Source organism: Rhinoraja longicauda, chromosome 8, assembly GCF_053455715.1.
Source record: "Rhinoraja longicauda isolate Sanriku21f chromosome 8, sRhiLon1.1, whole genome shotgun sequence".
Taxonomy (NCBI): domain Eukaryota; kingdom Metazoa; phylum Chordata; class Chondrichthyes; order Rajiformes; family Arhynchobatidae; genus Rhinoraja; species Rhinoraja longicauda.
The window spans coordinates 3,945,222-3,959,985 of record NC_135960.1 but is presented as its reverse complement, the minus strand read 5'-3'; the positions used below and the strand labels follow the sequence as shown (position 1 = coordinate 3,959,985).

At 49.8% G+C, this 14,764-nt stretch overlaps 1 protein-coding gene across 1 annotated transcript in view; it reads right to left on the bottom strand.

The window, feature by feature from the left end:
* Positions 1-267: 267 nt before the first annotated feature.
* The window catches only part of LOC144596180 (protein Wnt-6-like), a 63,566-nt gene continuing 49,069 nt past the window's right edge, over positions 268-14,764 (bottom strand). The window contains exon 3 of the mRNA XM_078404365.1: positions 268-729. Coding sequence (XP_078260491.1) covers positions 268-729 — 462 coding nt within the window. The remainder of the gene's footprint in view (positions 730-14,764) is intronic.

Sequence of the window (14,764 nt, the reverse complement as noted above, 5' to 3'; positions counted from 1 at the left end):
ATTCAATGTGGCTGATCATCCACAACTGGTACCCCGTTCCTGCCTATTGTCTATTGTCGAAAACGTTCCGGTGAAAACATCCAGCTAGTTGGCAGAAGCATTGCATCCATCCCACTCCCCTCCAACCCCCCACCCCCCTTCCCTCCCCCCCGGGCGGTCACAGGTAGTCCTGGCGGTCACAGGCAGTCCCGGCGCTCCCCGTAGTCCCGGCGCTCCCCATAGTCCTGACGCTCCCGGTAGTCCCGACGTTCCCGGTCGTCCCGGCGGTCACAAGCAGAGGCTCAGGTGGTTGCGGACGGTGCATTTCTTGCACTGCACCACGCAGCACCAGTGGAAGCGGCACAGGCAGTTCTCCTGCACCACCACGGTCTGCTGGCGGTGCCCGCGGCCGCAGCACAGCAGGTCGCAGCCGCTCAGGTCCAGCGCGGTGCTGTTGCACGCTCGCCCGCGGGTGCCCGGCGAGCCGGTCTTGCGGTTGGCCAGGCAGAAGTCGGGCGAGTTGGCGCTGTAGACCAGGTCCAGCCGGTCGGGCGTCTTGATGTTGTGCCCCACGGGGATCAGGGTCTTGCCATCGTTGCCCCCCATCACCTTGAAGGCCCCGTTGAAGCGGTCCAGCAGCCGGTCACCCACCTCTCGCAGGCTGGGCATCTTCTTCCAGCACGTGCGCAGGTTACACGAGCCCGACAGCCCGTGGCACTTGCACTCAGTCCGCAGATAGCCCTTCACTGCCTGCAGGAGGGGAGAGGTGGGGAGGGGAGGGGAGGGGAGGGGAGGGGAGGGGAGGGGAGGGGAGGGGAAGGAAGGGAGGGGAGGGGAGGGGAGTGGAGTGGAGGGGAGGGGAGGGGAGTGGAGGGCAGGGGAGGGGAGGGGAGGGCAGGGGAGGGGAGGGGAAGGGAGGGGAGAGGAGGGGAGTGGAGGGGAGGGGAGGGGAGGGGAGGGGAGGGGAGAGGAGGGGAGTGGAGGGGAGGGGAGTGGAGGGGAGAGGAGAGGAGTGGAGGGGAGAGGAGGAGAGAGGAGGGGGGGAGCAGAGGGGAGGGGAGTGGAGGGGAGGGGAGGGGAGGGGAGGAAAGGGGAGCATGGGGTGGGGAGGGGAGGGGAGGGGAGGGGAGGGGAGGGGAGGGGAGGGGAGGGGAGGGGAGGGGAGGGGAGGGGAGGGAAGAGGAGGGGAGGAGAGGGGAGAGGAGGGGAGGGGAGGGGAGGGGAGGGGAGGGGAGGGGAGGGGAGGGGAGGGGAGGGGAGGGGAGGGGAGGGGAGGGGAGGGGAGGGAAGAGGAGAGGAGAGGAGAGGGGGGGAGGGGAGGGGGAGGGGAGAGGGGAGAGGAGCAGAGAGAGGTGAAGACGGAGGAGGGGTTGTGAGTGGGGGGGGGGGGGGGGGGTAGGTGGAATGAAAGAAGAAAAAAAAAGAGACTGATAGATTGTCAAGATAAAACCAGACTTGCTGAAGCATTCTTTCTGAATGCTACAGGCAAGGAGATGTCAAGAAACCTCACCTAGGTTACATACTGTAACAAGCCCATGATTTATGCATTGCGCTGGCTCCCTGCAAGGTTCCAACGCTCATTTGTTAAGTTTGATTAAAAGAGTTCACGGCTCTTCTGGGTTCCCAAAGCACCGACCGGTTAGTTAGAAGCCTAGGTGAGTGGAAGCCAGCGGGGGGGTTTATATCATCCTGTAGATAGTCTGGAGAAACTCAGCGGGACAGGCAGCGTCTCCGGAGGAAGGGAATGGGCGACGTTTCGGGTCGAGGCCCTTCTTCGGGCGTGAGAGTCGGGGAGGGGGGGGGGGGGGGAAGGGGAACGAGAGAGACATGGAGGGTGATGTGGAGAGATACAGAGCAAACGAATGGAAGATGTCGTAGGTTCACAAAGGTATTTATTTCACAAAACGCTGGAGTAATAGACAATAGACAATAGGTGCAGGAGGAGGCCATTCGGCCCTTCGAGCCAGCATCGCTATTCAATGTGATCATGGCTGATCATTCCCAATCAGTACCCCGTTCCTGCCTTCTCCCCATACCCCCTGACTCCACTATCCTTAAGTGCTCTATCCAGCTCTCTCTTGAAAGCATCCAGGGAATTGGCCTCCACTGCCTTCTGAGGCAGAGAGTTCCACAGATTCACAACTCTCTGACTGAAAAAGTTTTTCCTCATCTCAGTTCTAAATGGCCTACTCCTTATTCTTAAAGTAACTCAGCAGGTCAGGCAGCATCTCAGGAGAGAAGGAATGGGTGACGTTTCGGGTCGAGACCCTTCTTCAGTCTGACCCGAAACGTCACCCATTCCTTCTCTCCTGAGATGCTGCCTGACCCGCTGAGTTACTCCAGCATTTCGTGAAATAAATACCTTCGATTTGTACCAGCATCTGCAGTTATTTATCTTACACTCGTAGGTTCACGAGGTTCATTGCCCGGGATGGCGGGACTAGTCATATGAGGAAAGATTGGAAAGACTGGGCTTTGTATTCACTGGAGTTTAGAAGGATGAGAGGGGATCTTATAGAAACGTGTGAAATTAAGTTTCTATAAGAATGGAATGGACAAGCTAGATGCAGGAAAAATGTTCCCAATGTTGGGCGAGTCCAGAACCAGAGGCCACACAGTCTAAGAATAAAGGGGAGGCCATTTAAAACTGAGGTGAGGAAAAACCTTTTTCACCCAGAGAGTTGCGAATTTGTGGAATTCTCTGCCACGGAGGGCAGTGGAGGCTCTTATTCACATCACTGGATGAATTTTGAAAGTGAGTTAGATAGAGCTCCAGGGGCTAGCAGAATTAAGGGATATGGGGAGAAGGCAGGCACGGGTTACTGATTGTGGACGATCAGTCGCGATCACAATGAATGGCAGTGCTGGCTCGAAGGGCCAAATGGCATCATCCTGCACCTATTCTCTATGTTTCTATAGGCAAAAAAAGGTAACGATGATAAAGGAGACAATAGACAATAGACAATAGGTGCAGGAGTAGGCCATTCGGCCCTTCGAGCCAGCACCGCCATTCAATGTGATCATGGCTGATCATTCTCAATCAGTACCCCGTTCCTGCCTTCTCCCCATACCCCCTGACTCCGCTATCCTTAAGAGCTCTATCTAGCTCTCTCTTGAATGCATTCAGAGAATTGGCCTCCACTGCCTTCTGAGGCAGAGAATTCCACAGATTCACAACTCTCTGACTGAAAAAGGTTTTCCTCATCTCCGTTCTAAATGGCCTACCCCTTATTCTTAAACTGTGGCCCCTTGTTCTGGACTCCCCCAACATTGGGAACATGTTTCCTGCCTCTAATGTGTCCAACCCCTAAATAATCTTATACGTTTCGATAAGATCTCCTCTCATCCTTCTAAATTCCAGTGTATACAAGCCTAGTCGCTCCAGTCTTTCAACATATGATAGTCCCGCCATTCCGGGAATTAACCTAGTAAACCTACGCTGCACGCCCTCAACAGCAAGAATATCCTTCCTCAAATTTGGAGACCAAAACTGCACACAGTACTCCAGGTGCGGTCTCACTAGGGCCCTGTACAACTGCAGAAGGACCTCTTTGCTCCTATACTCAACTCCTCTTGTTATGAAGGCCAACATTCCATTGGCTTTCTTCACTGCCTGCTGTACCTGCATGCTTCCTTTCAGTGACTGAAAGTTCAGTGACGGAAAAATGTTCTATGTTCTATGGTCTATGTTCTATGTTCTATGTTCTATGGTCTGTTCTGTTCTATGTTCTATGTTCTATGGTTTATGTTCTATATTCTGTTCTATGTTCTATGTTCTATGTTCTAACTCCCCTGTAGATCTTTCACCTTCACAGAGGGTCGCACAGCCCCACAGCACAGAAACAGGCCCTTCAGCCCATCCTGACCTCTTTTTGTCCCCCTTCGACACTCATTCCAATTACCTGCTTTGGGACTATATCCCCCTCTGCCTCACCTGTTTAAGTATCTTTCTAAATGCATCATAAACGCGGTAATTGTATCTTGTTCCACAACTGCCTGGGGCAGCACATTCCAGTTATCAGCCACTTAAGCTTGGTGTCCTTACTGGATTCTCATTGTGCCACGTGTAACCGAGATAGAGTGGAAAACTTTGTTTTGCGTGCAAATCACAGCCTACATGAGCACATCATGTGTTCGAGATTGATCCCCGGGATGGCGGGACTGTCATACGATGAAAGATTGAAAAGACTAGGCTTGTATTCACTGGAGTTTAGAAGGATGAGAGGGGAATCTTATAGAAACATATAAAATTATAAAAGGACTGGACAAGCTAGATGCGGGAAAAATGTTGGGCGAGTCCAGAACCAGGGGCCACACAGTCTTAGAATAAAAGGGAGGCACCTGTTGTCTATTGTCTAATAAAGGGGAGGCCATTTAAAACTGAGGTGAGAAGGAACTTTTTCACCCAGAGAGTTGTGAATTTGTGGAATTCTCTGCCACAGAGGGCAGTGGAGGCCAAATCACTGGATGGATTTAAGAGAGAGTTGGATAGAGCTCTAGGGGCTAGTGGAATCAAGGGGTATGGGCAGAAGGCAGGCACGGGTTATTGATTGTGGACGATCAGCCAAGATCACAATCTGTGGAATTCAATGCCTCAGAAGGCAGTGGGGGCCAAGTCTCTGAATGCATTCAAGAGAGAGCTCGATGGAGCTCTTAAGGATAGCGGAGTCACGGGGTATGGGGAGAAGGCAGGAACGGGGTACTGATTGAGAATGATCAGCCATGATCACATTGAATGGTGGTGCTGGCTCGAAGGGCCGAATGGCCTACTCCTGCACCTATTGTCTATTGTCTATTGTCTAACTTGCCCACACCGACCAATTTCATGTCCCATCTCCACTAGTCCCACCTACCTGCGTTTGGCCCATATCCCTCTAAACCCGTCCCATCCATGTACCTGTCTAAATGTTTCTTAAAACGTTACGCTAGTACCTCCTCAGGCAGCTTGTTCTGTACACCCATCACTGCGTTTAGAAACACCGCACAAGAAACAGCCCCTTCGGCCCACCGCGCCCGTGCCGACCGGCAATCACCCGTTCACACCGGTTCTGTGGTGTCCCACTTTCTCGCCCACTGGCGGCAATTTACATGAAGGCCAATTACCCCACGGGCCCACTCGTCTTGCGTACAGTTTTGGTCTCCTAATCTGAGGAAAGACATTCTTGCCATAGAGGGAGTACAGAGAAGGTTCACCAGATTGATTCCTGGGATGGCAGGACTTTCATATGAAGAAAGACTGGATAGACTCGGCTTGTACTCGCTGGAATTTAGAAGACTGAGGGGGGATCTTATAGAAACTTACAAAATTCTTAAGGGGTTGGACAGGCTAGATGCAGGAAGATTGTTCCCGATGTTGGGGAAGTTCAGAACCAGGGGTCACAGTTTAAGGATAAGGGGGAAGTCTTTTATGACCGAGATGAGAACGTTTTTTTTCACACAGAGAGTGGTGAATCTGTGGAATTCTCTGCCACAGAAGGTAGTTGAGGCCAGTTCATTGGCTATATTTAAGAGGGAGTTAGATGTGGCCCTTGTGGCTAAAGGGATCAGGGGGTATGGAGAGAAGGCAGGTACGGGATACTGAGTTGGATGATCAGCCATGATCATATTGAATGGCGGTGCAGGCTCGAAGGGTTGAATGGCCTACTCCTGCACCTATTTTCTATGTTTCTATGTCTTTGGCATGTGGGAGGAAACCAGTCACGGGAGGAACGTGCAAACTCCACGGCAGACAGCACCCGTGGTCAGGATGGAACCCGGTTCTCCGGCACTGTGAGGCAGCAGCTCTACCCGCTGCGCCACCGTGCCGCACGTTTAGACATGCAAGCAACGCCTCGTCGACAATGCACAAGTGTGGCCAATGTTGGAATTTGGCAATGAAGCCAACGGAAGCCAGAGAGGCAGGCCATTCGGCCCATCGCGTATGGGGCAGCACGGTGGCGCAGCGGTAGAGTTGCTGCCTTGCAGCGCCGGAGAACCGGGTTCGATCCCGACTACGGGCGCTGTCTGCACGGAGTTTGTACGTTCTCCCCGTGACCTGCGTGGGTTTTCTCCGGGCGCTCCGGTTTCCTCCCGCACTCCAAAGACGCACAGGTTTGTAGGTTAATTAGCTTCTTGTAAATTGTAAATTGTCCCCAGTGCGATAGTTGTTCGGCACGGACTCGGTGGGCCGAAGGGCCTGTTTCCACACTGTATCTCTAAAGTGTCTGCTCCACCATTCAATCATGGCTGATCGATCTTTCCTTCTCAACCCCATTCTCCTGCCCTCTCCCCCTCCCCTTCCACCCACCAAAGTACACATGATGAACTCACCCTAAATGTAATGAGCAACACCGAGCGACGTTTAAGCAAATTGGATTTAAGCCAGAACTTTCTGGCCTCCAGTCAAGAATGTTGCATTCCTTATGTTTTGAAGAACTACCAGGCCCTGCCTATGTTATGAACTGCAGATTCCAGGTATATTCTACAGAAAACATTGCTCTTAAATAGGAACTGGTGAGAAAAGAAAATGTTTTTTTCAGCGCAGGTTAAGGTGATTTGAAAAGTACACAGAGCCATGGAATCGAGCCAATTGACCCAGCTACCGTCTGAAGAAGGGTCTCGACCCATTCCTTCTCTCCTGAGATGCTGCCTGTCCCGCTGAGTTACTCCAGCATTTTGTGAAATAAATACCTTTGATTGGTACCAGCACCTGCAGTTATTTTCTTTACTGCTGCCTTGGGATGTCACGGTCGCACAGCGGTAGAGTTGCTGCCTTACATCGCCGGAGACCCGGGTTCGATCCCGACTACGGGCGCCGTCTGTACGGAGTTTGTACGTTCTCCCCGTGACCCGCGTGGGTTTTCTCCGAGATCTTCGGTTCCCTCCCACACTCCAAAGACGTGCGGGTTTGTCGGTTAATTTGCTTGGCATCAATGTAAAACCGTCGCCAGTGTGTGTGTGTAGGATAGTGCTAATGTGCGGGGATCGCCGGTCGGCGCGGACTCGGCGGGCTAAAGGGCCTGTTTTCACGCTGTATCTCGGAAGTGTAAAGTCTAAAGGGCCTGTTCTGCCATTCAATCGTGGCTAATCTATCTTTCCTTCTAAACCCCATCCTCCTGCGCTCTCCCGTAAACTCACACTAACCAAAGTACACACGGTAAACTCACACTAACTGTGATGAGCAATATAGAACAGCGTACAGACAGAAGGGTCTCGAACCGAAACCTCACCCGTTCCTTCTCTCCATAGGTGCTGCCTGTCCCGCTGAGTTACTCCAGCATTTTGCATCTACCTTCGGTTTAAACCAGCATCTGCAGTTCCTTCCCACACAGACAGCGCCCAAGATCGCAATCGAACCCGGGCATCTGAAAGGCGTTCTCCGGAGATGCAGCCTGACCCACTGAGTTACTCCAGCACTTTGCGCCCTTTTGTGTAACCAGCATCTGCAGTTCCTTGCTTCTACTTTATAAGGACTTTGATTCGGCTGCGTTTGGTGTATTGCATGCAGTCCTGGTCATCCCATTACGGGAATGATGTGAGGCTTCGGAGAGGGTGCAGGAGGTTGACCAGAATGCTGCCCGGATTAGAGGGTATTTTGCTATAAGACAATAGACAATAGGTGCAGGAGGAGGCCATTCGCCCCTCGGGCCAGCACCGCCATTCAATGTGATCATGGCTGATCATTCTCAATCAGTACCCCGTTCCTGCCTTCTCCCCATACCCCCTGACTCCGCTATCTTTAAGAGCTCTATCTAGCTCTCTTTTGAATGCATCCAAAGAATTGGCCTCCACTGCCTTCTGAGGCAGAGAATTCCACAGATTCACAACTCTGAGTGAAAAATGTTTTTCCTCATCTCCATTCTAAAAGGCCTACCCCTTATTCTTTAAACTGCGGCCCCTGGTTCTGGACTCCCCCAACATTGGGAACATGTTTCCTGCCTCTAACGTGTCCAACCCCTTAATAATCTTATACGTTTCGATAAGATCCCCTCTCATCCTTCTAAATTCCAGTGCATACAAGCCTAGCCGCTCCAGTCTTTCAACATACGACAGTCCCCCCAATATCGGGAACATGTTTCCTGCCTCTAGCGTGTCCAATCCCTTAATAATCCTGTATGTTTCAATATAAGATTGGAACATGTTTCAGTAAACGTTTCGATGACCCGAAACGTCACCCATTCCTTCTCTCCCGAGATGCTGCCTGGCCCGCTGGGTTTACTCCAGCATTTTGCGTCTACCTTCATTTTGAACCAGCATCTGCAGTTATTTTCCTACACATGTTTGTAGGTTAATTGGTTTGGTATAAAAGCAATTTGTCCCTAGTGGGTGTAAGATGGTGTTAGTTTGCGGGGATCACTGGTCGGCGCGGATTTAAACCAGCGTGGGCACTTTTCTTCGGCAAACAATCTCACTCTGCTTACCCCAGCTCAAATATTTTGTCAGAATATAAACCGATGTTAACCTTGGCTTGGCGTGTACAGTCATATCTAGGCAGCCTCAGGTCAGGCAGCTGCATTCTGCGGCAGTCTGTTCAAAAGCGTCTAACTAATCATGCTGTCTGCATGTGTTGTTACCCTTCGCGTAGATATTTTATGTTATAATAACATATAATCTGCCTGCACAATAGCTGGCAATTAAGTGTGTTGTCCCACGGTAAACCCCGGGCGCACTGTGGACTGCCGTAAGTCTACACAAACATCGAAACATAGAAACATAGAAAATAGGTGCAGGAGAAGGCCATTCGGCCCTTCGAGCCTGCACCGCCATTCAATATGATCATGGCTGATCATCCAACTCAGTATCCCGTACCTGCCTTCTCTCCATACCCCCTGATCCCTTTAGCCACAAGGGCCACATCTAACTCCCTCTTAAATATAGCCAATGAACTGGCCTCAACTACGTTCTGTGGCAGAGAATTCCACAGATTCACCACTCTCTGTGTGAAAAAAAACTTTCTCATCTCAGTCCTAAAAGACTTCCCCCTTATCCTTAAACTGTGACCCCTTGTTCTGGACTTCCCCAACATCGGGAACAATCTTCCTGCATCTAGCCTGTCCAACCCCTTAAGAATTTTGTAAGTTTCTATAAGATCCCCCCTCAGTCTTCTAAATTCCAGCGAGTACAAGCCGAGTCTATCCAGTCTTTCTTCATATGAAAGTCCTGCCATCCCAGGAATCAATCTGGTGAACCTTCTCTGTACTCCCTCTATGGCAAGAATGTCTTTCCTCAGATTAGGAGACCAAAACTGTACGCAATACTCCAGGTGTGGTCTCACCAATGCCCTGTACAACTGCAGCATAACCTCCCTGCTCCTGTACTCAAATCCCCTCGCTATGAATGCCAACATACCATTGGCTTTCTTCACTGACAAACCTCTGGATCACAGGGCGCAGCGGCAGAGTTGCTGCCACACAGCGCCAGGGGGGGCCGGGTTCCATCCTGGCCACGGGCGCTGCCTGTAAAGAGTTTGCACGTTCTCCCCTGCTTTCTCCAGAACCAGTCTAAGAATAAAGGGGAGGCCGATTGAAACTGAGGTGAGAAGAATCTTTTTCACCCAGAGAGTTCTGAATTTGTGGAATTCTCTGCCACAGAGGGCAGTGGAGGCCGATTCACTGGATGGATTTAAAAGAGAGTCAGATAGAGCTCTAGGAGCTAGTGGAATCAAGGGATATGGGGAGAAGGCAGGCACGGGTTACTGATTGTGGATGATCAGCCATGATCACAATGAATGGCGGTGCTGGCTCGAAGGGCCGAATGGCCTCCTCCTGCACCTGTTTTCTATGTTTCTATGTTTCTATGTTTCTATGTTTCTATGTTTCTATGTTTCTATGTTTCTATGACCTGCGTGGGTTTTCTACGGGTGCTCCGGTTTCCTCCCACATTCCAAAGACATACAGGTTTGCAGGTTAAATGGCTTCGTTAAAATTGTCCCTAGTGTGTGTAGGATAGTGTTAGTGTACGTGGTGATCGCTGATCGGTGCGGACTGGATGGGCCACAGGGCCTGTTTCCAATACATCTTGATGTATTCAAGAGCGAGTTAGAAATAGCTCCCCGTGACCTGCGAGGGTTATCTTTGGAGCATTCCATTCGGCCCATCAAGTCTACTCTGCCATTCAATCGTGGCCGATCTATCTTTCCCTCTCAACCCCGTTCTCCTACCTTCTCTCCAGAGATGAGAAGGGTCTCGACCCGAAACGTCACCCATTCCTTCTCTCCAGAGATGAGAAGGGTCTCGACCCGAAACATCACCCATTCCTTCTCTCCAGAGATGCTGCCTGACCCCGCTGAGTTACTCCAGCATTTTGTGTCTACCTTCGATTTAAACCAGCATCTGCAGTTCCTTTCCTACACTTCTAATTCTGGACTCTTAAATAAATCTGTGATGATTTATGTCAGGAAGGAGCACAATGTAATCCAGGGACTTCACAGTGTGTTAAAGTGGGACTCACGGTGGCAAATGACATTTAATTAAGATTAACGTGAGAAGAGCTTGTATACACTGGAATTTAGAAGGATGAGAGGAGATCTTATCGAAATGAATAAGATTATTAAAGGGTTGGACACGTTAGAGGCAGGAAACATGTTCCCAATGTTGGGGGATTCCAGAACAAGAGGCCACAGTTTAAGAATAAGGGGTAGGCCATTTAGAACTGAGATGAGGAAAAGCTTTTTCAGTCAGAGAGTTGTGAATCTGTGGAATTCTCTGCCTCAGAAGGCAGTGGAGGCCAATTCTCTGAATGCATTCAAGAGAGAGCTAGATAGAGCTCTTAAGGATAGCGGAGTCAGGGGGTATGGGGAGAAGGCAGGAACGGGGTACTGATTGAGAATGATCAGCCAGGATCACATTGAATGGCGGTGCTGGCTCAAAGGGCCGAATGGCCTCCTCCTGCACCTATTGTCTATTGTCTATTGTCTATAAGAGCAACATGGAATGTAAAGATCATTTCAACACCAGACTGGAAGAGGGGAGCAAAGAATCTTTGTGCAATGGTGCATGGAGCAATGAAGAGAAATAGCCAGCAGTTAGATTGCACTCATCAGTAACAGAAGGCCACATTTTTAACGCCTAACCTTTTAGATTAGTTTAGTTTAGTTTAGTTTGGAGATACAGTGCAGAAACAGGCCCTTCGGCCCACCGTGTCCGCGCCGACCAGCGATCCACGCACACTAACACTATCCTACACACACCATGGACAATGTTACACTTATATACCAAGCCATTCACCTACGAACCTGCACATCTTTGGAGCGTGGGAGGAAACCGAAGATCTCTGAGAAAACCCACTCAGGTCACGGGGAGAACGTACAAACTCCGTACAGACAGCGCCCGTGGTCGGGATCGAACAGAGGACGCTGGCGTTGAGTATTCGCCGCCTTTCCGTCAGGATAGTTTGTCTGTTTGTTTCTATGTTAATTGTTTTTGTAAAGCGCTTTGAGCATGTGATAAGGCGCTATATAAAATAAATGGATTATTATTATTATTATTATTCTCTGTAAGGCAGCAACTCTACCGCTGCGCCACCGTGCCGCCCAATGTGCTGAGCCACGACCTCTTGTGGTATCACAAACTGTGCAGTTACCTGCAAAAGATCCTTCCTTACAGAGTCACTTATAGAGGCTGTACAGATTAGACATGGCTGGTTATGAAATAAAACTTGTATCGAGAGTACTATTAACTGAAGTACATGCAGATAATACGGTACGGAGTTTGTACGTTCTCCCCGTGACCTGCGTGGGTTTTCTCCGAGATCCTCGGTTTCCTCCCACACTCCAAAGACGTGCAGGTTCATAGGTTAATTGGCTTGGTTAATGTACAAATAAATTGTCCCTAGTGGGTGTGGGATAGTGCTAATGTGCGGGGATCGCTGGGCGGCGCGGACTCGGTGGGCCGAAAGGGCCTGTTTCCGCGCTGTATCTCTAAATCTAAAACTATAAAGCTAAATGGGGCGGCATATAGACAATATACAATAGACAATAGGTGCAGGAGGAGGCCATTCGGCCCTTCGAGCCTCTACGCACCACCATTCAATGTGATCATGGCTGATCATTCTCAATCAGTACCCCGTTCCTGCCTTCTCCCCATACCCCCTGACTCCGCTATCCTTAAGAGCTCTATCTAGCTCTCTCTTGAATGCATTCAGAGAATTGGCCTCCACTGCCTTCTGAGGCAGAGAATTCCACAGATTCACAACTCTCTGTGACTGAAAAAGTTTTTCCACATCTCTGTTATAAATGGCCTACCTCTTATTCTTAAACTGTGGCCCCTTGTTCTGGACTCCCCCAACATTGGGAACATGTTTCCTGCCTCTAACGTGTCCAACCCCTTAATAATCTTATACGTTTCGATAAGATCCCCTCTCATCCAACAGGAATGGTGGCTGTCAGCTCCGGTTTCCGCTCACACTCCAATTACGTGCAGGTTTGTAGGTTAATTGGCTTCAGTAAAATGGTAAATTATCTGCTATTGTGTGCGGGTATCGCTGGTCGGCACGGACTCGGTGGGCCGAAGGGCCTGCTTCTGCACTGTGTCTCTAAACCAGACTAAAAACCATTAACGACAGTCTACACTACAATCTGCAGGATAAGTTAAAAAACATAAGTTAAAAACTTGTCCTTGGCTATGCTGGTGGCCTTGGCAAGGCTGCGTGAAGTGTAGATGGAGTCAATGGAAGGGAGGTTGGAGTACATGACGCAGAGCAGACCATCACACAAACCAACCTCCCTCCCATTGACTCCATCTACACCTCACGCTGCCTCGGCAAGGCCAGCAGCACAGCCAAGGACACACACCGACCGGTCACCCCCTCTTCCCCCCCTCCCCCACAGGCAAGAGGTGCAGAAGTGTGAAAACGCACACCTCCAGATTCAGGGACAGTTTCTTCCCGGCTGTTATCAGGCAACTGAACCGTCCTCTCACCAACTAGAGAGCCGTCCTGACCTCCCATCGACCTCATTGGAGACCCTCGGACTATCTTTACATGGACTTCACTGGACTTTATCTTGCACTAAACGTTATTCCCTTTATCCTGTATCTGGACACTGCGGACGGCCTGAATGTAATCGTGTACAGTCTTTCCGCTGACTGGTTAGCACGCAACTAAAAAAGCTTTTCTCTGTACCTCGGTACACGTGACAATAAACTAAACTGAACTAAAACGAAACTAGTCTGATGAAGGAGGTGGCTCTAGAAATAGTGGAAGCATTGGAGATCATTTTTCAATGTTCTATAGATTCAGGATCAGTTCCTGTGGATTGGAGGATAGCAAATGTTATCCCACTTTTTAAGAAAGGAGGGAGAGAGAAAACGGGTAATTATAGACCAGTTAGTCTGACATCAGTGGTGGGGAAGATGCTGGAGTCAATTATAAAAGACGAAATTGCTGAGCATTTGGATAGCAGTAACAGGATCATTCCGAGTCAGCATGGATTTACGAAGGGGAAATCATGCTTGACAAATCTACTGGAATTTTTTGAGGATGTAACTAGGAAAATTGACAGGGGAGAGTCAGTGGATGTGGTGTACCTCGACTTTCAGAAAGCCTTCGACAAGGTCCCACATAGGAGATTAGTGGGCAAAATTAGAGCACATGGTATTGGGGGTAGGGTACTGATATGGATAGAAAATTGGTTGACAGACAGAAAGCAAAGAGTGGGGATAAATGGGTCCCTTTCGGAATGGCAGGCAGTGACCAGTGGGGTACCGCAAGGTTCGGTGCTGGGACCCCAGCTATTTACGATATACATTAATGACTTAGATGAAGGGATTAAAAGTACCATTAGCAAATTTGAAGATGATACTAAGCTGGGGGGTAGTGTGAATTGTGAGGAAGATGCAATAAGGCTGCAGGGTGACTTGGACAGGTTGTGTGAGTGGGCGGATACATGGCAGATGCAGTTTAATGTAGATAAGTGTGAGGTTATTCACTTTGGAAGTAAGAATAGAAAGGCAGATTATTATCTGAATGGTGTCAAGTTAGGAAGAGGGGATGTTCAACGAGATCTGGGTGTCCTAGTGCATCAGTCACTGAAAGGAAGCATGCAGGTACAGCAGGCAGTGAAGAAAGCCAATGGAATGTTGGCCTTCATAACAAGAGGAGTTGAGTATAGGAGCAAAGAGGTCCTTCTACAGTTGTACCGGGCCCTGGTGAGACCGCACCTGGAGTACTGTGTGCAGTTTTGGTCTCCAAATTTGAGGAAGGATATTCTTGCTATTAAGGGCGTGCAGCGTAGGTTCACTAGGTTAATTCCCGGAATGGCGGGACTGTCGTATGTTGAAAGGCTGGAGCAATTAGGCTTGTATACACTGGAATTTAGAAGGATGAGGGGGGATCTTATTGAAACATATAAGATAATTAGGGGATTGGACACATTAGAGGCAGGAAACATGTTCCCAATGTTGGGGGAGTCCAGAACAAGGGGCCACAGTTTAAGAATAAGGGGTAGGCCATTTAGAACGGAGATGAGGAAGAACTTTTTCAGTCAGAGAGTGGTGAAGGTGTGGAATTCTCTGCCTCAGAAGGCAGTGGAGGCCAGTTCGTTGGATGCTTTCAAGAGAGAGCTGGATAGAGCTCTTAAGGATAGCGGGGTGAGGGGGTATGGGGAGAAGGCAGGAACGGGGCATTGAATGGCGGTGCTGGCTCGAAGGGCTGAATGGCCTACTCCTGCACCTATTGTCTATTGTCTATGCCTGTCTTATGTTTAGTCATTTGTCTATTCCTACCTATCTATACAACTCTATCTAACTGTCTGTCTCTGTATCGTTCTATTTCAGTGGGTGTGGGGAGATGGCAGTTCCATTCGATACAT